Source organism: Bombus flavifrons, chromosome 10 (assembly GCF_040668555.2).
Source record: "Bombus flavifrons isolate JBK064 chromosome 10, iyBomFlav1_principal, whole genome shotgun sequence".
Classification (NCBI taxonomy): domain Eukaryota; kingdom Metazoa; phylum Arthropoda; class Insecta; order Hymenoptera; family Apidae; genus Bombus; species Bombus flavifrons.
The window spans coordinates 9,627,300-9,648,206 of NC_138451.1; the positions used below are offsets into that span (position 1 = coordinate 9,627,300).

The 20,907-nt window shown below is 35.7% G+C and overlaps 2 protein-coding genes across 2 annotated transcripts in view; one reads left to right on the top strand and one right to left on the bottom strand.

The window, feature by feature from the left end:
- Window positions 1-7,434, top strand: part of Sdc (Syndecan) — a 238,726-nt gene extending 231,292 nt beyond the window's left edge. Inside the window, exons 2-5 of the mRNA XM_069121633.1 lie at window positions 1,112-1,295; window positions 2,558-2,661; window positions 3,358-3,526; window positions 4,775-7,434. Of these exons, the coding sequence (XP_068977734.1) occupies window positions 1,112-1,295; window positions 2,558-2,661; window positions 3,358-3,526; window positions 4,775-4,956 (639 nt within the window). The 3' untranslated portion in view covers window positions 4,957-7,434. The remainder of the gene's footprint in view (window positions 1-1,111; window positions 1,296-2,557; window positions 2,662-3,357; window positions 3,527-4,774) is intronic.
- A 3,804-nt stretch (window positions 7,435-11,238) lies between these two features.
- LOC138184006 (acyl-coenzyme A oxidase 1-like) lies at window positions 11,239-19,554 on the bottom strand. The gene is made up of 12 exons (XM_069121631.1): window positions 19,371-19,554; window positions 16,881-17,027; window positions 14,723-14,882; window positions 14,320-14,488; window positions 14,104-14,227; window positions 13,903-14,022; window positions 13,630-13,745; window positions 13,167-13,336; window positions 12,855-13,017; window positions 12,439-12,782; window positions 12,096-12,351; window positions 11,239-11,977 (listed from the first exon to the last, which is right to left on the bottom strand). Exons 2-12 carry the CDS (start codon window positions 17,008-17,010, stop codon window positions 11,717-11,719), a joined length of 2,013 nt encoding a protein of 670 aa, XP_068977732.1. The 5' UTR covers window positions 17,011-17,027; window positions 19,371-19,554; the 3' UTR covers window positions 11,239-11,716.
- Between the last annotated feature and the right edge of the window lie 1,353 nt (window positions 19,555-20,907).

Genomic DNA, 20,907 nt, shown 5'->3' on the forward strand with positions numbered 1-20,907 from the left:
TGGTTGAAAAAATATTTCTTTGAAATGAATAGATAGAAGACACATCGCTAATCAATCAGGGAACGATCACGATAATCGCATCATTTATTATTCTGGACTTTATTGCACGTCACTGTAGCATTCCACTACCGTTGAGTAACCGGAAACCACCGCTTGAAGTTTCCTTGACGTGTTCCGCGCAGACTTACTGTTATTAATCATTGCGTTCAGTAATGTTTTATTTTATATCGATCTTATTATACCCCATTGTCACCATATTATTACAATTCTAACTTGCCTTAATTGTGGTAAAGTGTTTTATTGTTAACTTAATATGGATGGTACTATGAGTGAATTTTTACACTCACTGTCAGATTATAATTATTTCTTCTTAATTAGAAATAAAATAAAAGCTACATTTCCTTCAAAACACTCACTTATTCATAGACAAATATAACATACAGGAAAATTAGAAAAAAGATACTTATGGAATGGTACGTTATAAAAATAATATCATACGTTTCAATTTGTAGTTCTTTCCGATGAATTTTCACTCATCGTACCAATTAGAGTTTAATATGAAAAAATCATTAAAATAGAAAAATATCCGATGGAATAGTTTTAAGTAGCTCTTGTTTAACTTGCTATAAGGCCGTGTTATACAAATGGTTGAAGCATGGGATACGAAAATGGCATGTTCCTTCTTGTACCTTTTTCTTGTTAGACACGATGCTCTACGTTAAAGAGCCACATAAAGAACAAAATCGGGTTTTCACGACATCGGCGTTGCGTAGGGTAACTCGATAGCAGAACAGACGAGCTTGTCTACAGGAATGGATTCTATTTGGGGGCACAAAGAGTGTCGTCCAAGTATAAAAAGGGTCCAGGAAAGAGACTAAACGAACCTGTCCATATGGTTCCGTTATAGAACACAGATCCCCTGTATTTTTCTCGTTTTCACTTTCTTCGTGATCCTTTAATCTTCTGCCTATACAAAAAATTTATGTACTCTTAAAATATTGTTTTACGCTAGAGGCATATTAAATAAAATAAGATTTTTCTAAGTTCTTTCTATAATTATCAGGAAGATACTTAAATAGAAAAGTAAAAAATTTTGTTCTTTTTATTGCAGAAGGATCAAAACGAAAAAGAGAGGACAGCGGGAGGAAGTTCGACGTACAACACGTCGGACGACATCTATTTGGACGACCAGGAGTTTTTAGAGGGATCTGGTCGAGGAGGCAGCGAAGGTCGCGATACTGAAGCATCCGGAAGTGGCCTTGGACCGGACGACGAGGACGGCGACGACGATCACGGTAAATATATTTTTTATTTATTTATTTGTTACTTTGTCAGTCGACTGTGAACATTTACGCAAATTTATAATTTTATTAATACAACTAAAAGAATAAGACCTAAAGAGAATTTTTTGTTCCATTCATTAAACATTATACTTTGGATATTTTGTATTTACATATAATATATTTTATTATATGCATTTTATATATTCGAATCTTTTAATTTTCCATAGACGCATAAAAATCTGTAGTCTATTTATCAGTTCTTATCCTTCAGGATATAACAAGACAACAAAAATGTAGATATTTTATAGCTATCAAAGTTTCATTGAAAAAAGTGTGATACTAATCATTAACTTCGGTGTTATAGGAAGTGCAGTCACTCCAATAGAATTGTTCTAATAGAATTGTCACTCCAAGAAATATGGAGAAGTAAAACAATTATTTTTTAATTCTTCTGCACAAAAGTTCCGAGAAATTCGATATCGATAAACTTCAGATCAGACCAGGACGTAATTACCTTCCATTGTGAGTATTTCAGTTTAGGGACAAATAAAAAAAAAAAGGATATTGGAGTATTTGGGCTGCGAAACAATCGAGCATCATCCCGGCTTTTTTCAAAAAGCTACTCATCCGTTCGAATTCCATCGACGATCGAAAAGCACCACCCAGAGATCGACGGCACCGAAGAGTTCACGTCCTTCTATTTTGCTGAAAATTTTTCAATAAAAGCGTGGCTCGCGGAATGCATTGTATGCGGCACACCAACGGTGCGCGTCACGCGATTCCCAGAAACGTTTCCTCTTTTTTGTCTCCATTTTTCAAAATTGCCAAGCTGGAAACGCTTCACGTTTTATCGTTTTCCCATTCAAATCCCTCGATCGTTCCAATGATCATCTTTGACCATCAAAAGTACTGGGAAAAAGTGACGAACAATTTTTTTATTACTCACATATTTGGTATTTCTTTTGCGATTGTTATGTTTAGAATGCGGATTTTTATGCAAACATATATTTTTCTTAAAGAAATTAAAAATATTTACCTCGCTCACTAAATACTAGTGCAAATACTTTAGATATTTTACATATTTTTGCATTTTTATATTTTGATAAATAAATAAAGGCAAAAATGCATGAACATCCACAGTATAATTGAATGCGGTTGCAATTTCTTGCTCTTGCTTTTTATTTAATTGGCAAGATAATTGCTTATAGTCTTTTATTTAGAATATTTAACGGTAATATAAGGAGCGAATTACTGTTTCCTCTTTTCCCTTACAGATTTTAATACCAACAACAGGATAGAACCGCCTCCTCAAAGGCCGGTAGACCAACCAAAAGTACCATACTCCGTCGACGAACCAAGTGTTAAAACTAAGGAACAGGTGAATATGGCTGAAGTTTTTATGATTAATTACAAACTCCTATCAAGGTGTCTTTGCAAGATTAAAAATCTTCTAATTTATTATTATAGTTCCTGAACTATTACATCGACCAGCTTTCTAAACTTATCAAATTTATCATATTACAAATGGAAATTTCATACACTATCAAAAGATAAAATACAAAGTAATTAATTAAAACAGTCATAATATTTCATCATTCCAAAATGTGTATTTTATTTTACTGCGATTCTTTGACTTTTATATTTCAATTTCACCCTTGTTTTAATGAATAAGAGAACTTTTAATATCTCAAACGAGGGTTTAGCATAAAATGCAAACGAGAAATTAATTTCGATTCTATCATATTTTTTTACAATTGAAAAGATCTGTTGACAATAGAGAAACGAAACATAGCGAAAATGACTCAAAGAACGTAGCAGGTTTAAGTGTTATTTTGTTATAATTAGTTTAATGAAATACTATCCGACACTTTCAGTTCACTGTAACGCACACTGTCATTCATTGATCCTTTTAACAATGAAAAGATACACCTTCCCTCCCCCAATTTTACGCAAAGGGAAAGCCCACCGAGACGCGTGGACGTTAAGGCGGGTTATTAGATTTGTTTGAAAACACACCTCCTGGCGAGCCTCCGAATTAAACGGATTAAACTGATTAAGCGATGTACCATTGCAGACGATCATCGAGCCTGTAAACCGACCCGACAACGAGGTCGATGTAATCGAGCCCTTAGATGTCGAGGACGACTCGGAAAGCACCGACGACCACCACGACGTATACATCATGAACCCGAAACACGAGGACCGTGCCAGCTCTTTCTTTGCTCAGCCAGGTGTACTGGCAGGTAAGTCTATCTTTCTCATGCTCTTGTAACTGGTTTTACAATTGTAAGCAGCCAAGAATAAAATATATAAGCGTACATTATTCATGGTTTAGAACTTGAGAGATTGTTTTAATGTCAGCTTTTTAACTACTTTTCAGTTTTTATTTGAATAACTGTATAAATTTAAATAAGAGACTTAAGTTATAGATATCTCGGAAAGAACTTTCAAATACATTATTGTAATATTATAAATTATATTAAATCTTATATTATATTAATATTAATCAGCTATTAGATTACTTTTCTCCATAATTTTTAATTACATAAAGTAGCAAGAATTTTAGTTTATAACTACTGGATTAAAAATTATGTTTAAATTTGAATTAAAGCTTCTTTCAAATCTTCTTCCAATTTTGGAATATTTCACTTGGAAGTTCCATATTTTTCCCAAGTAATAAGTACAGAAATACATGCAATATTGCTAGCATTATGTATCCAGAACTTTTCATTCTCAAATGTTTGCTGTACGAAAATGAAATAATGAAATATACCATTGTACGATTAATTATGATAGAATTCGCTAAACGCAGTCGCTTTGAAAATCAGAATCCGGGTTTACAGAACCGAAACTACGCGAAAGGGTCGCATTATTTATTAACGCGTTGCCTCAATATTAAATTCGAAGTATAAGGGCAATACGCGGATCAACATTCCATGAAAACGGTATTTATTCAGGAGAACTCAGTAATTCCGACGAAATTCTGGGTTAAGTTAACTTATCAGCAGCTACGCATAATAAATGCCCTGCATAATTAACATCCTGAATGGTTTAACATCGCTGAATAATGAATTGATCCTGCTTGTACGGCTACCTAAGATATTTTAGATTTGAGACGCTCTTTAAAGTCAGTTAAAACTAGATTTACTATCATAAAGAAATAAACTAAAAGACAATCAAAATAGCATTTTGAGAAAGTTAACAGAGGAGAAAAAACAGATAAATAGGTTTGGAGTATCTGATCTTAAAATTCGAGGAACTTATTAAAATTACTATTTGTTAATTTGTAAATGTTGTACACAGATATTTTCATATAAACAGCTATTATAATTACTTAATTAAATTAATATAAGTGCGTCACTTACTCTATCTCTAATTCACCAGCTTATAAATGTAAGCATAATATTAAGCAATCCTCTATATATTTTATATAACTTTTATCTAATTTATTTGTTTAATATTCTATACTAATCAAAATTCATCTTTTGCAGCGGTGATTGGTGGAGCGGTAGTTGGCCTGCTTTGCGCAATCCTGGTGGTAATGTTCATCGTGTATAGGATGCGCAAGAAGGACGAGGGCTCGTACGCCCTGGATGAGCCAAGAAGATCACCAGCGGCGCAGGCGTTCCCTAAGCCCGGTGCGCCGCATCACAATCGAGAATTCTACGCTTGAGGCGACAAAGCTTATCTGGCTTTGGCACCGCCCAGTTTTGTCCCACGATACCATGCTGAGAAAGACGATGTCCTTCAACCGAATTAAGCGCCACCGCCGACGATACGATACATCCGGAATCTCCCACGAGGATCTTGCGAAACACCTCGTTCACTGACCACAGAGAGACTTCCTTCACGTCGGGGACAAGCCAACCACCTTAATCTCTTTCTGACCTTTCAATCAAAGATTTGCCCAATACTCCTATTTCCTTTCATTTAAACGCGCCTTCATTCTCTTAATGATCTGTTCGTTTCGATAATATTCTGCGTTTTATCATAGGCGCCTGTCCTTTTTTAATTTTGAACCGATCACTTTCTGAGGTGGAACCTCCCTTAACCCCACAGCACTCTATTTTCCTACTCGTGTGCCCCCTCACGCTGCGAGTAGTCTCCTGGGTTAAGCATTAGTCCACCTCCGAGAGTAGAACGTAGAGACGTAGAATCGTAGAATGGTTTTGACTTAACTTATTTTATACTTTCGTACGAAGTCGGTGTTCATTGTTGGATGTTTGTCTTTCTTCCGTAACTATCGTGTGCTGATAGAACTAAAGAGAGAGGGCGATGACTGATGAACCGCCCCGTCGTGAGTACTCGTCGGCAAGGTCGCGCCAATTCCAGATGCATTTACACAACGTGTATTTCAAAGCGTATGCGTATCCAGGCGTACGTATACGCCTCCCTGTACAGGACTGAGAGCGCGAAAATTCGTGGGCGATAAACGCTGCTGGTATGTCGTTAATCATTCTGGCTCGGTGGAAGGAGGGAAAGGAAGAAGGATCGTTGCGCCACCGTGATTTCTCTTCGACGCCAATCCCTTGAACCACGACCTCGTTTATCAGCGTTTCCTCTGCTGTTCTCCCCTTAGTTTTTTTCTCCCTTCTCTGTTTTTCATCCACTTTCCTCGTGTTTTCTATTTAATGATCGTTTTCCAGATTTGCAGAAACGTTTTTAACAGTATGACCGCACAAGGACTTTGATCCATTGTCGTATTTCCCATTTCTCGAGTCCGGTTCTATGGAATTGCAATGCCCATTACAATCGCTAGAGGAAAACTACTCTATAAAATATGATATTGTCCTTGTTTTTTAAGGTTTATTTCTGTCTTAGAAATTCTATAACTTATTTTAATCGCTAGGTTGAGAGTAATAGAATTATAATAATAGTAAGGAAAATAAAAAATTAGGAAATAGGCGATGACTATTTGGGGAAAGTGATAGGTAAAGACGCTAAAAATAACTTAAGGTTCTTAATTTTTTAAAAATCATTAATATACCTAGATATGTCGTAGGATAATTAAATAGATAATCCAGTAAGTTAAATGGATTGTTTATAATAAATGACTATAACGTGTTTGCATTTTGGTGAAGGCAAACAACGTTAACCATTAATTAAAAGAAAATTTAGAGGAAATTGAATACATATTAAATCGATTAATTTAAATTAGGTACATATTCAAATGTTTGTATGTTAAATCACGTTAATCGTACAATTTATCTCCTAATCTTACATATCGGTATTTGGTCACATCAGATCGATTTGCAATTCAATCTTTCTCCTGTTTTTTCTAATATACATATATAGTTCTTCATTGAACGTCATATGGCACAAATATAGTCGCAATGTTTTCCTAATAAGATACTTCTCTAATATATATGACAATTATTTATTTCTGAGTTACTAACATAAAATCGATATCTCCGTGAATAATTAGACTTAAAATTCCATATGGTAGTTCCAATCATAATCTCGAGATTTTTATTGTATTTATTCGTCGAACGTGTGAATTATTTAAATTATTGATTCACTTACGAAAACTCCCAAAAACCAGTAATGTGAATCCTAATTTAAAATCAGAGAATCTGTTTTATTAATTAGCGCATGTTTCATTAGGCTCATGATAAGAGTTAAGCCGAAGCCGCCAAGCGAAATTGTCTTCGTCGAACGCGGTTGTATCGATTGCCATGCACTTACGATTAATGGATAAAAAACTAGGCGTGCCATTTTAAGCCACCTTAAGTGACGACGTTCTCCACAACCGATTGGTCGATCTTCCGTGAGAGCGAAACGAACGATATTTGTGAAAGAAGAGATTCACTTATCGATCGCATTTTATCAATAAATTGAGCACAACGTATCCTCACGATCATTCCCTTCTTCCACCTTAAGGAAACTAAGAAACATTTTGTATCTTAAGGAGAGAAAAAGCTTCTTCTGCTAGTCGAGAGAGATTCTATTTGCCATGGACAAAAAAAGAAAAAACAAAGAAAGACGTTTAAATTTCCTGCGTGTACGCAAGGACGTTACACCTTCCGATCTTGAAAGAAACACACGTGCGTACACGCATAGATTTATATACGTAAACACGATTTTCATCTCCGACTACAAAGAGACACGCGTATGCCATATTGAAAAACAAAGTAAAAAAAAAAAAAGAAAATGATATGAAAATGAAATGTACACACGCAGACACACACACGTACAAGTGTATATCTATTTGTTCCAAGATTTTCATCCGCGGTATTTATCCTATGGACGATCAGCATCGCGAAATACGTTGTAATAATTTATTAACTTTTTCACGTAGGACCAAGCGACTCCCCTTTCTTCCCCTATCTCCACCTCCTAACTTTCCTGTACATTTTCTTTTTAATTTCCCCTCCTTCGTACTTCCGGTGATCCTGTGAATCGTTAACTGTCTCTCCACAGTTATTTGAGATTTTTTCGGCGTCTCGTTCGCCTCTTTCCAGGTAGAACGCAATCAATGTTTTAATCGTCAGACTATAACGTTAAAAATGACTATTTTATATATGATTTTATTAGATGAAATTGTTAACGAGAGGATATATTTGATTATGCTACTGATTGAGAGAAGAGGATTGTTAAAAGAAAAGAAACAAAAAGAATTATTCAGGAAATAGCGAATTAATCGATATCATTGTAACGTTATTATTATTACAATTATTATTATTATTATTATTATTATTATTATTATTATTATTATTATTAATATTATTGGAACATAGCGTTAGTAGTCTGAATTCTTAATCGCGCCATTTAGAATACATTGTTCCACCATGTTCCCTCCACTTTCGAATGATAACAATTTGTAGGATCTAGCGCTATCTTTTACTACCCTGTTAGATCGCGATATTAATTGACGTTAAATCTTTCCGATGAAGAAATATGAATGTCAAATAATTTCTACACTTGGTAAAATAATCTTATATATACGATGTTATAGCTTTGATAATATCTTATATATAACGTTATGTCATTATTATACCCTGTGCAATAATAATATGAATTTTACGTACACTAGCCGTTGCATTTATTATCGCCCGAATCGACCAATACAAATAAAATAAAGCAACGATCGTTTAAAACAAGCAGAATCTGACACCAGAAGTATTGAAAATATGGAAGAAATTAATTTGTAGTGGACAAAAAGAAAATAGCGAACACAGAGAAATTTCTATTTTCTCATGTAAATAAATAAAAAATTATTAGGATCCTATTTTTTAACGTGCGAAAGTTTTATTTAAGCAGTAAGATGACCATAAATCTGTGTTCTACCTGCGTAGGAGGAACACGGGCGCCATTTTTATAAAGTCCGATGTGTCGGGGTAAAACTAAAATATATCATGTCGATACTGCCATGTACTAATTACATAAGAAACACCAATTGCCTACGATAACTCTGGTAATTTTCTTTTTTCGCCATGGCGATTTTTCCCCGGATGTTTTTCATAGTAATTCGTTGCTAATCTATACTTTGTTTCGTCTCACTTCGAAACGACCATTGAACGTTACGGGCGAAACGTTTCAATTTAATCGACGTATTTATAGCCGATGTCTCTGGTAGCGATTTTCTTTGAATTGCTTGTAAGAAAAAGAAAATACGAATGAAAGTCGTACGTTCGTCGTAAATCATGGAAATTATTTCTTGCGACGTCGATTCATATGTTTTCAGGTATCGCGTGTTCTTTTCATTGAGACAACTCTGATAATTCCATCGATTAGCGCATTTTAATAATGGGCGCTCGTTGCTTCTAAATCGATCTTATCGATTTGTAAAATGGCTGGAAGCTATTTTTTAAGTTTATTTATATAATAAAGTATCTAAACGTCTCTACACGCACGATACTGTAACAGGTAGTAATAAAACAGAATAAGTGTATTGATAGGGTCGACTTGGAAGACGGAACTATCTAAGTAAGCGGCTGTTCGATGTACAGGTTATGTGAGAAGCAAAGGTCACAAATAAATATCGATATCTAAGTAAAAATCATGAAAGCTGTCTGAAAAGTTACGATACGATAACGTGTTGGAAAAAAATGATTGTGTTTAGGGTAAGTTACTTGCAATAAATAGAATGGAAATTAATTCTCTCTTCTATTTCTCCCAAGATTAGTGGAATACTACCGCAGTACCTAAAAATCAATCGTGCAGTATATATACAAATTTTATGCTTTGCCTTTAACTCGAAAATCGTTTGAAAGGAAATTTATCCTTGTTATATTAATAAAAACGTGGTGATTTTATTATCAAAATTAGTCAAAATAACTAATTGTAAGTATGCCATCCGTGTTTTCCCACGTCGAACCAGTTCTACCAATTTTTAGATACATATTCCGTTTCTTCGCCTTTTGGAAACATCTTAATTCCCCTTATCCTCTCCTCTCTTTCTATTCAACATTTCTCTCTCGAGAATTTCTTCTCCTCTCCTGGCACTGACGAAAAGGAATCTGGAGATCGAATCATAATCTTTATTGTAATAATAATCGTACGCAACATAGACAAAGGATTGTTTGTTAGATAGTAATTAATCCTCCGTGCGGTGATGCGAACAAACGCGAAACTGTTGTTTTTTAATGAACAAAAATTTTCAGTTTCTTCCTTCCACGAATGTGAATATTTATAAATAAAATATAATTTATTGAAAAAGAAAATTAGAAATTTTTTATCGTTTATCATTTACTGATATATAATCTATTAAATAAAAAAATATTCTGTTCGTGAATGACGAAGAAATGTCTTTACAGAAGCTTGCATTTAGACGCGATTGAAAGAACACATTATATTATTCGACGCGAGAACCCTAGACAACAAAAGGAACGAAAGTAAAAAATGCGCGTTGCATTTCCACGTGGCTCATTTAATACTTGAAATGCGCCGTCTATGTTCTATGCGACGAGAAATGTAATTGTAATGAGATCTTATTTTATAAGAGGATGTATTCCGTAAAAAAATGCTATCCTAGTAATGAGAAGTCTGTCTAAAACTAGACAAAAATCCCATAGGCCAGGTGGACAAATGAATAATAATTTTAAAAGTGAATATAATTAATATTTAATGATAACGATAATTAACAATATTATTTTTTAAGAATGCGTATTGTCTAACCTTCGCTCCTCCCCTTCTGGATCGCCCTCGAGGATCCATGAAATATATATTACATATATGTGTATATATATTCGTGGTCAGTGCACACATATATAAGTATATACATGTATATGTATTTGTTTTTAAAAAAAAATAATCGCTCGCCGGTGAAAAAATAAATTATAGTTTTTTTCTTTTCTACTGTTTTACATTTTTGGTCTACGTATACACATGAGTATGACGATTCTATCGGTCCATCCATGAAGTTCCTAGGACCTATGATCTACATGTAGTATGTCCAACAAGTCGGTGCAAATAAACAAGATAATAAGATAAATGTAGCCATTGCCTAGCAAATACCAATTATCTGCTGACTTTCAAAATGAACAAGTATTAATGACCAAGAATTTGCTTCGCAATTTTCTTTACTATATTATTTATATTCGAAATTCCGTTACTTATATGGGCAACAATCATATCTCATACAAATAGCAAATAAAGTAACGTTCTGGGAATATTTCTATTTCGAAATATCACGTACTTGATACTCGTTGGATATACTATACATACACGAATTGATCAAAGTTGTAGATCATGGTACCACAGCGGTACCAATGAATCTCACAAATTACATTTCATCCGTGAATAAATCGCGTTATTTCCATTGTGGGCGTTTAAGTTAACCAGACACGTTATTATTAACAGAAATTAACAATAATTGCACTATGTTAGTATAACGAACAATAATGTATGTCATCGCTCCTATTCTGTAAATAAACACTGTGCCGTATGAGAACCTTTCAATTTTAAAATGTAATTTTCTTTGATGCGTTACAGGTTTAACAAGAAAGACAGACACTTATGTACTTGAAAATATCACTTTGCTAATTACAAAAACTGTATGAAACATGTCATTTTTCACAACGTACTTAAAACATCTTATCCGAGAATGATCACACAATCCTAAAACGTTTCTCTTAAAAATAAAATCTCTATCAAACGTCTATTCGAAATTATTACAGCGATGGTCCATTATATAAATTAAATATCTACAATGAGAGCCCATAATAATAATAGAAAACTACGTTTGTTCTTCTCTTTTTTGTTAAATACTAGCTTTCAACAAAATGAGCCAATGAACACTAACACATTCTTTCGATATTGCTAATATGATATAATGTTACAATTGTATTTTTCAATGACCAATCATGTTATTTATGGGATATCGATTTATAAAATATTAAACTGTAAAATATTCAAAGTTCAATCACCACATACGCTATACAATATAGATAACTACGATTTACATTTTCCTTTAAAAGTATAGAAAGATTACACTATAAATTACTCTTAACGAGTGGCTGTAAGTATTTTTTAAAAGATATGTCCACGGTTTCACGGTTCAGAGGACTCTTTATGGCTTCTTGGAACAATCGTTCGTAAACGTTACCATCGTAAGCACCCAAAGCCGAGCAAAGAATATGGTCATCGAAATCGAAACCGTCAACGATTCCTACAGCATTTCGACGGATTGTCATCAGCAAATATTCCAAGCGTGAATGAAGTGTCTGCACATGCTCTTTCTGCATAGAAGAAAACTAAAAAAGAGAAAGAGATGAATCATTCTTGAATTCAAATTACCCTACAGGATATAGTAATAAATATTTTCTTCTTTCGTTCTCCTCTGTGATTAGTTTCGAAAAAATCAATACTTACCTGAAGAAAATTACCAACGTTCCTCAAAGCCCAATATACGATATACAGTTCGTAGAGTTGAAACATTACTTGACGAAATTCTTCAGACTTCGAGTTTAACTGTTTAATAGATTTTGCAAATGTCTTTACAATGAAAGCTCGAGCGTGAGCTTCCGCACACTGAGCTAGTTCGGTGCCCGTTTGGTTCCACGCCTCCTCCATCGGAACTCCATCACGTATTCTGCGATCCAAATGTTCTGCTGCTAAACGAATAGATCTACGAAATGATAAGAATATCGTAAGCATTCTGATGAATATCTATGTAATTATTCAGCAATATTTAATGTATTCAGAAGCAGTATACCCTGCGGCTACGGCGTTATAAGCATCAATCAGACATTCCAAATCGTTACTCCAACGAAGATGTTTTACTCCTTTTGCTGCTTCGTTAAGATACTCTACAGATTCTGACAATGGTTCACCATCCATAGCTTGTTTCCATGATTTTATGAGATACCTAGCTGTTTGCAAAAGTAGGACTGTATTCTCCCCTTCGTAAGTACAAACTGCGGTCGCTAATCCGTAAAGTGTTGGCAGATTGCTAGCAGTCATGTATCCATGTCCACCACAAGATAACCGAAGCTGCTCTATTCCAACTGCTGTATCTGCAGATACAACTGCTTTTAGGCAACATGACAAAGAATGCAACTGCAAAAGAAATTAATAGAGCTAAAAATATGAAGAAAAGTATATTACTATAAAGGGTATAAAGGTACCAACCTCCGGTAGTTTTTCATAATTAGCCTGGTGCAATTGACTTTGTACCGTATAATACATATCCAAAACCCAACTGGCAATAGCATTTATCGCGAAACATGTGGCAATATAAGGGAAGATTTTGTATTGTTGCGTTACATAATCGATAATCTGCACCTCTGGTTGTCTAAAAAGAAAGAATAAAACAAATACTAATTTGGTATCAGCAGGAGAGATTTAATTTTAATTAAAAGAAACATTTCCAATGGAGGCATTTTTTAATATAGAGACATAGGGCAGTCGATGTTACTGGAGATTGTTTTTAACAGAACATACCCCAGATTTAGTTGACCCTGACGTCTTACTACGCTGTATCGAACCGCAATCGTAACGGCTTTGGATAAATAGTGTTGGAGGTCCCGCAGCAACATTACTCGAACGAACACCATCGTACCATACCTTAACTTGTCATTTGTGGATTTTACGTATGTTCCATCTTCTAGCACCTACAGCAAGAAATGTATCTTCACGATTTTTATAGCAATTATGACATCTGTACAGTTCCATTTACCGAGATGGCAGACATAATTTTTGTTCCATGTTCAGTGCAACAAGAAAATGATTTATCAAAAATGCAAATATTCATCGATTAATCAAGATTGGATTGAACCATCGTTTGCAAAATTTCCCTAGTCTTTTACTTATTAGCTATCGTTATTTGTAGTATCAAGTGCAACGGTACAATTTCGCCGATGAAAAGTAGGAATATTTGCTTTTCTTGTAGAAACTTTTACCTTACCTTGGAATTTTTCATCAACATATTTTCCCGTGGTATTCTAAAGTTACGAAATCCGAGAAAGCCATTGTTCGCAGTGTTCATTCCTAACTTTCTGCCAATCTCACCAATTATAATGTCTAAAAATCGAACACAGATTAATTTCGCTCTTTCCTTTATCTACTATTAGAGAATAATAGTAAAGAAGAAAGTTGTTTGATTTAATGATTGTTATTTGATAACGTGAATAATTTTTCTATAACAAATTATAAATGATTAAGTAATATTATTGTATACTCTTTAAAGGTTCGTGTGTTTCCACGTCTCTTAATTGTACAACAAAAGAATGAACTCCCTTACATTCTCCCTGGGTGTATAATTGCGCAACGACTATTGCATGATTTACAGTCTGACCCACTGAAAATTTTAATTGTAAATATATCATACTGTTTCAGTTAACAACATTATTATTATATTAAACAATTACAATATACTTACGCCCGCCTGGCCACCATTTGTAGGAAGTCAAAGTTGGACTATTCAAAACAAACTCTTTCGTTTCCGGATCGTACGTTGCAGTAGTTTCCAAACCCCTGAGAAACGTTCCATGGCCTAGTTCAGTCTAAGGCAGAAGTGCAAGATTAAATTTACTTGAGAAACTTTTAGAATCTGTGACCATCCTGTTTAAAAAGAATGTTCTTCCTTGCATATTACCTGTGCATATGTTCCTATAACATCGCCAGTTGACGCTCTGTTTATCCAATATGCTTGCTGTTCAGAGTTTGCTTGTCCAATAAGAGCGGGTAGAAACATAGCATAATGCAGGACCACTGGATTTCCATCTTGGAACAGTGCAGATCCAAGTCTTGCCGCGAAGATGCTCCTGCAAAATGATTATATTGAAGTTGTTACTATGTTACCAGGTAACCGAGAAAATACTACTGTTTCTTAAAATTGAAAGAGAATATCCAAATAATGTAGAAAAAATCGTATTTATTCATTAATATAATTATCCTCATATTCAATGGCATTTAATGTAGGTGGAAAGAAGAAGTTCTTCTCTAAGAAGAAAAAACGGAATGTTTTTTCTCCGTGAAAAGTTATGTGAAAATCTTACAGAACAAACTCATGTTCCTCTGTTCTCGAGAGTTGTAATTTTTTAACTTTGGAAAGAACATCTCGGGTAATTCGTAGAGTATCTTCATATACTTCTTTATGGCTCTTATATTTCATTGACATATTTTCTTTTAAGGCCAAAACGTCCGAAAAATATTGTTCTGAAAATAAATATTCATGCAAGTTGACAAAGTTATCGATAAATTATTTGGTAATAATGTGAGCAAATTTTGTCGCAGATTTTAGTTACAATTACAGATTACACGGCAAAATGATAGCACATCCCAGAAAATTTAATAGTTTCATAATTTTTATGTAATAAATATGCTTACTTAGAACGTCTAAAAATATATAAGATCCGTAACACAAAAGAGTTTTGGACAGTGAGGGGAATGAGACGAGGGTGTCCGCTGAGCCCGACACTATTTAACATCTATGTGGCAGGGCTGGAAGAGGAAATAAGGAAAGGTCATGTAGGAGGTATAGGGGTAGGAGACAGAAAGGTATGGTCACTATCATATGCAGATGACATTGTATTGATAGTGAACAGAGAAGAGGAGTTAAAGGAAATGATGAAGAGATTTAAAACATTCCTAAAGGAAGTGGAACTGGAATTGAGCACGGAAAAGACGAAAGTAGTAGTGTTTGAAAAGAGAAGGAACAATAGGAGACAAAGAAGGAGTGATGAGAAGCATATTCAAGACAGAAAAAAGAGGGCAACAATTGCGATGAAGAATACATGGAGCGTAGGAGAAAGGATATTTAAAAGGGACTACAAGAGGAGAATGAGGATGTTTGGAGCACTGGTAGAGAGCGTAGCGCTGTTTGCAGCGGAGGTGTGGGGATGGAACGTAGAGGAGAGACTGGACAGAATAAAAAGGAGATACGTGAGATGGATTCTAGGCTTAGACACAACAACGCCGAATTACATTCAGAGAGAGGAGTGCAAGATGGAGGAAATAAGAGAAAAGGTACTGAAAAGAGCAATAAGGTATGAGGAGAAAGCCTTAGAGTCGAAGAAGGAATTAGTAAAGGAGTGTATAAAGGAGAGAGAAAGGAATTGGGGAAAAGAGCAAGGAAAAGAAAGATGAGGTTAGAGGAGGCGAGAGAGGGAAGAACACAAGTGGTGGCAGGAGATAGACAAGAAAGGATGACAGCTAACCAAATCATAGAAGAAAGAGGGAAGAGAGAAACAGAGGAGAGGGAGAAAAGGATAAGGGAATCTAAGTACAACAGATATTACAGAAACATAGCAAAAGAAGGGCTACCAAAGTATCTAGAAGGAAAGATGAAATGGAAGGACAGAAGTACGGTAGCAAGATTTAGATATGGTAACGAAACCAGGGCAAGGGAACACTGGAAGGAGGAGGGAGAAAGAGGATGCAGATTATGCAAAAAAGGAGAGGAGGACTTGAAACACATATTAGAGGAATGTGAGATAACAAGAGGAGCAAGGAACATGGTAGAAATATTTAATGGGGCGGGAGAAGGACTGGCAGAACTGAAAACGATAATAGAGAAGAGAAGAGTAGCAGAAGAGGGGGAGGAACGACAGGGAGGAAGCACAGCAAAGAAGCAAAAGCCAAAGACGGAATGAGCACTTAGTTATAAGCGTTAGATATAAGTTAGTACATGGAGATAGATCAAGTAAGGTGCAATAGATAGGTATAAGCAGTTGTATATAATTATAGAAGTGCTAGAGTAAGAGAAATATATGTGATGTAAGGGCATTATGTAAGAGATGTAAATCGAAAGTCGTCCAAAGCCGAAAGGTATGGACTAAGAATAAATAAATAAATAATAAATAAATAAATAATAAATAAAATATATAAGATCTTTTTTTGTTCAACTTATGGCATAAATATAATAAAAATCTTTAAATTTACTAAATTCTTTAAATTCTTTAAATTTACGGAGCGTGCTATCATTTAAGCTTTAAGCGAGTAGGTGATCAAAAATCACAGAGATTTGTTTATATTTTTAATACGAAATATTAAAGTTAAGTTAATATTAACTTCGTTGATTTCATTACCAACTTCACTGACCGAATACATCTTTTTTCGCGTATTTTAAGTATTTTCCAACCCGATAATGTCAATTTTTTGAGAAGAATGTTTCTCTAATTGCTATAATTTAAAGACAAGGAATTCCAACTATACCTCGATCACGGCGTTGCTTCGTTTTTTCTGGACTACCATCGAGAAAATAGGTAACTTCCACAGGATCAAACGTACACCTATTTCGTTCATATTGTAGATCTTTGTGCACGGCCATTCTTTGTTTCTTCATATTGTACAGATTACCGTCTACATGGAAAGTTAAACGTGTTACCGCACTTATCTGTGTCAATGTGCTACGGAAACGCACAGCTTAGTATATAAATATACAGTGTTACGTCATAGTTGTGAACTTTGTTATTGCAATTTTTAATACATATTACACTACGAATAAGCACTCATCCTATTAGTGATTTAATCTCTTCAATTTTATATTTTATTATAGCCATCTGATTTAATATTTATTAATGTTGGCGTTAATCGTTATTGTTTAACTCTACTACTTTTTATTCCAGTTTTTTGGTATCGTATCCTCAGCATTTACTATTCGTTAATGTTTCATATATATAGAGACAGTATGCTTTACATCGCCGCGATTTTTACTGTGTCATTGAGATACTCTACAGATCTTTGCATCAATAGCTTGTATCTATGATTTTACCAGGTATCTAGCTGTTTGTTAAAAAGAAACTTCCCTCTTTGTAAATACAGACAACGGTAGCTAACTCCTGCTCTTACTCTCAATCCTCCATCCACGCCTCCTCATTTCCCTCCATCCCTAATATTATTATTCTTATCATCATCATTAGCTAAGGCTAATATCCTTCCCTGCCAGTCCTTTTCCTCCTCTTCATCTCTTTCACACTCGCCCTGACATATTTAGCACTCAGGTGACCATCCTCCACCCGTATTTCCCGCACAATTTTCTTTTTTCCTCCTTCCAGTACCTTACATCCTTCAACTCATTCCTAAAGCTAAATCTTTCCACGTGTCTCCATTTCTTCTCCCTCCCTCCTTTCCTTAGGTACTGCGGTAACTCTTCCACACTTACCAGCTTATAGCATGAGTTGAATGTCCAATATCTGATCTTCTTATCTCTTTCTTCCTCCTTCTCCTTCCATTCCTCTAGCCTCTTAAATTCCTCTTCCTCCCCAGCTCTCATTCCTCCTCCTCCCCAGCTCTCATTCCTCCTCCTCCCCAGCTCTCATTCCTCCTCCTCCCCAGCTCTCCTTCCTCCTCCTTCCCTAAACTTTTTGCTTCATTTCTCCCACCCAGACAGTTTTTCCTCCATTCTCTCCCTTCCCTTCGCCTGTCTCAACACCTACTTGGCCACTTTATTTCCTCACGTTGTACTCACTTCTTGACACGTTGACGCCGGCGCGTATCACCGGTAGCTCACACGTGTCTGTTCCGTGAGGCGGGGTGCATCACGATGAGTCATACTTGTATTTCACAAAATAGGTAGCGCAAAATAGCTTTATGTTATTTTATCTCAACGTTATAAACAGACATTCAATAGTAAAAACATAACAATTCAATATTATAAACTTAGTATAATTATTTACTTTTTTCATACAATTTTTTAAAACATGTTGGACAGAATGCCGGCTGGCTCTTACATCGATCATAATATGATGTTACTCTTTTGGCTTTATTCGCGGCATACTCTCTATCTATTATTTCACAAATGCGTTTATAACATTGCTTACACCGCCGTCTCGTTTTACTCGCAGGCCCTTGGTACGACTGCAGGAAATGTGAATGTTTTTTGGGCAGTACTTACACTACGTTCTAACACTATCTTCGCTCGTCGCGCTATGAACATTTCTTATAGAAAAATAGAATTGCGTGCGATGGTCAGAATTCGCGTCAGACCTCTACTTTTTGAGAAAAATCGAAAAGAGTACTCCAAAATTAGCTGGTCCAAAGTTGGTCCCGTCAGCTTTACTTAAAATTTACAGATATATGCAAATTGATATTGCCAAATTATTATATATCAATGTATTAGTTGAAGTCCACGAAATTCATTGAACCCAACAGGATAGCTTTTGTAATTTTGCTATAAATTGAGGTCAAAGTTGAAAAATTGCGATCGTGTTGAACAGTGTAATCTGGCGCTGCGCCGCCCCTCGAAGCAGACTGTGCAGTCAGGCGCCGCCTCACGGAAAAAGCCGTGAATATCGGCGCCGGCGTCAACGTGTTAAACCTAACCCTAACCTACGCCCTTTTAACCTCGTCTTAGATCTCTTCATCTCCTCACTCACCATATACCCCGACGTCATGGCGCCCGGCGACAACCCCTGCAGAGAGCTCAAACCCTAGCACACAAACCTACCCAGAATCCGCACTGGGCACACTCCATTGGAAAATTTTGAACCGTTAACACAAAACTCACTTACAAAACGTTCGAACTACGACACGAGGAGATCGCCAGTGATCTATTAATTTCGTGATTTCTTGTATCTTCTACGTGATAAACCCATCCCAGCGCTCATCTCAGGAACCTCACCCCGTTATCAGCAGGTTGAAGAGCAACATGTTCAATGGGCAATCCCGCCCGAACCTACTCTCCGTACAGAAACGTTCACTTACCTTTCTATCCACACTGCTTCACTTTGTGTATATTTCTTTCGATCTTTCGATCAGCCCGTACTTCACACTTTACTTCAGTAACTCTTAATAAGTATGAATCCTTTTACTGGATCTAAGGCGAAATGTAAGTTCAAGAGACATGCTCATGTATAGATTCCCCCAAATACCTGCATACGAATTAACAAGTAGACTATTTAAACATCGCCAATTCTCCTTACTGAAACCTGTTTGAATGTATATCGTCATTCCTTCCTCCTCTATCTCCACCAACCTCTTCGTCATTCAAATTTCACGTGCACCTTGAACAATCCATTCTCGATAATTTCATACTTTCTTTTCCTTCTCTTTTTAATCACTGACACATATAACAATGTTTGTCAACCCTTGTCTTTCCAGAACCTGTTCAGCAACTCATTTCTTTGTTCCCACGTAATCCAAATTTCAATATTCATTCCGAATTTCCTAATCTTCTGGTTTGCCCCTCTCTATTTTACCCGCTTCTTTCTTTATACGTGGAGAAATCCTCATAGAGACGCCCCCCCGCTCTTCAGGGAAGCGGCGGGGTAGTGTTGGACTAAAACCCCAAAGTGGACCGCCTGACGCTCAGCTGGGATGCCCCGGGACCTCTTTTGAATTACTGGCGGAGCACTCCTGTATTTTCTTCTGTTTGAGGGAGTCATTCCTTAGTTCGGGCCTTGGGAGGAACCACCCCCTCAACGCTATCCCCTGGGCCAAGGAGATTCAGATCCTCCTCGGTGTGTCGGCCCCTATGACCACCTAGGGCGGCGCAGGGCCGTCCTTCGGCGCGGAATCCTGCAAGGGTGGGATGTTATCATCCTCTCCCGCTCTGTTTCTTCCTTTACGAGCATTACGTCCCTATTTTCCTCGCTGCACCTACTATATTTCCCTCCAATTTAACTCCATTTCCTCCTCCTCTCCCTATTATTCTTTTCCCCATAAACTTACCAACCATCCTACTTGTTACATTCATGAAATATTGCTTCCCTGTCTCTTCCTTTATTACATCATTTTATTAACTGCAAAAACTATACACAATATATCATTTTTCATAACATATTTGAAATATCTCATCGTAATTCAGAAAGCGTATCTTTGTAAAAATAAAATCTCTGCCAAAAACTTTTCCTTTACAATAGATTCCTTCCTGTATAACTTATATAATGTTATATTCCTGTATAACTTACATATTTACGATAGCAATTTACAAAGATACGTTTCCTCCACCTCTTTTTTCTCATGCATTAACTTTTAGTAAAATAGGCAAATGAACGCGTACATTTATTTCTCTTCGATATTGCTCACGAGATACGTTACATTCTTTGTATTTGTTTTGTATCTTATAAATCGATACTCAACAAACAATATGATTAATCATTAAAACGCATACGAAAACATTTTTGAAAGGGAAGAATTCTAGTTGGAAATATTGTTTTATGAATTTCCTTCAAAACGTAAACAAATTGCACTATGCATTACTCCTAAAGAATGGTTTAAAGTATTTCACGATTCAGAGGAG

What these genes read in the sequence shown, in the direction of transcription:
- LOC138184006 (XM_069121631.1), bottom strand. Translation starts at nt 17,010, where the DNA reads ATGAAGAAACAAAGAATGGCCGTGCACAAAGATCTACAATATGAACGA. An exon ending in GAAGCAACGCCGTGATCGAG is followed by an intron (nt 14,883 to 16,880) that starts GTATAGTTGGAA and finishes ATTTATTTTCAG; the next exon opens with AACAATATTTTTCGGACGTT. An exon ending in CAGGGTCAACTAAATCTGGG is followed by an intron (nt 13,018 to 13,166) that starts GTATGTTCTGTT and finishes CTTTCTTTTTAG; the next exon opens with ACAACCAGAGGTGCAGATTA.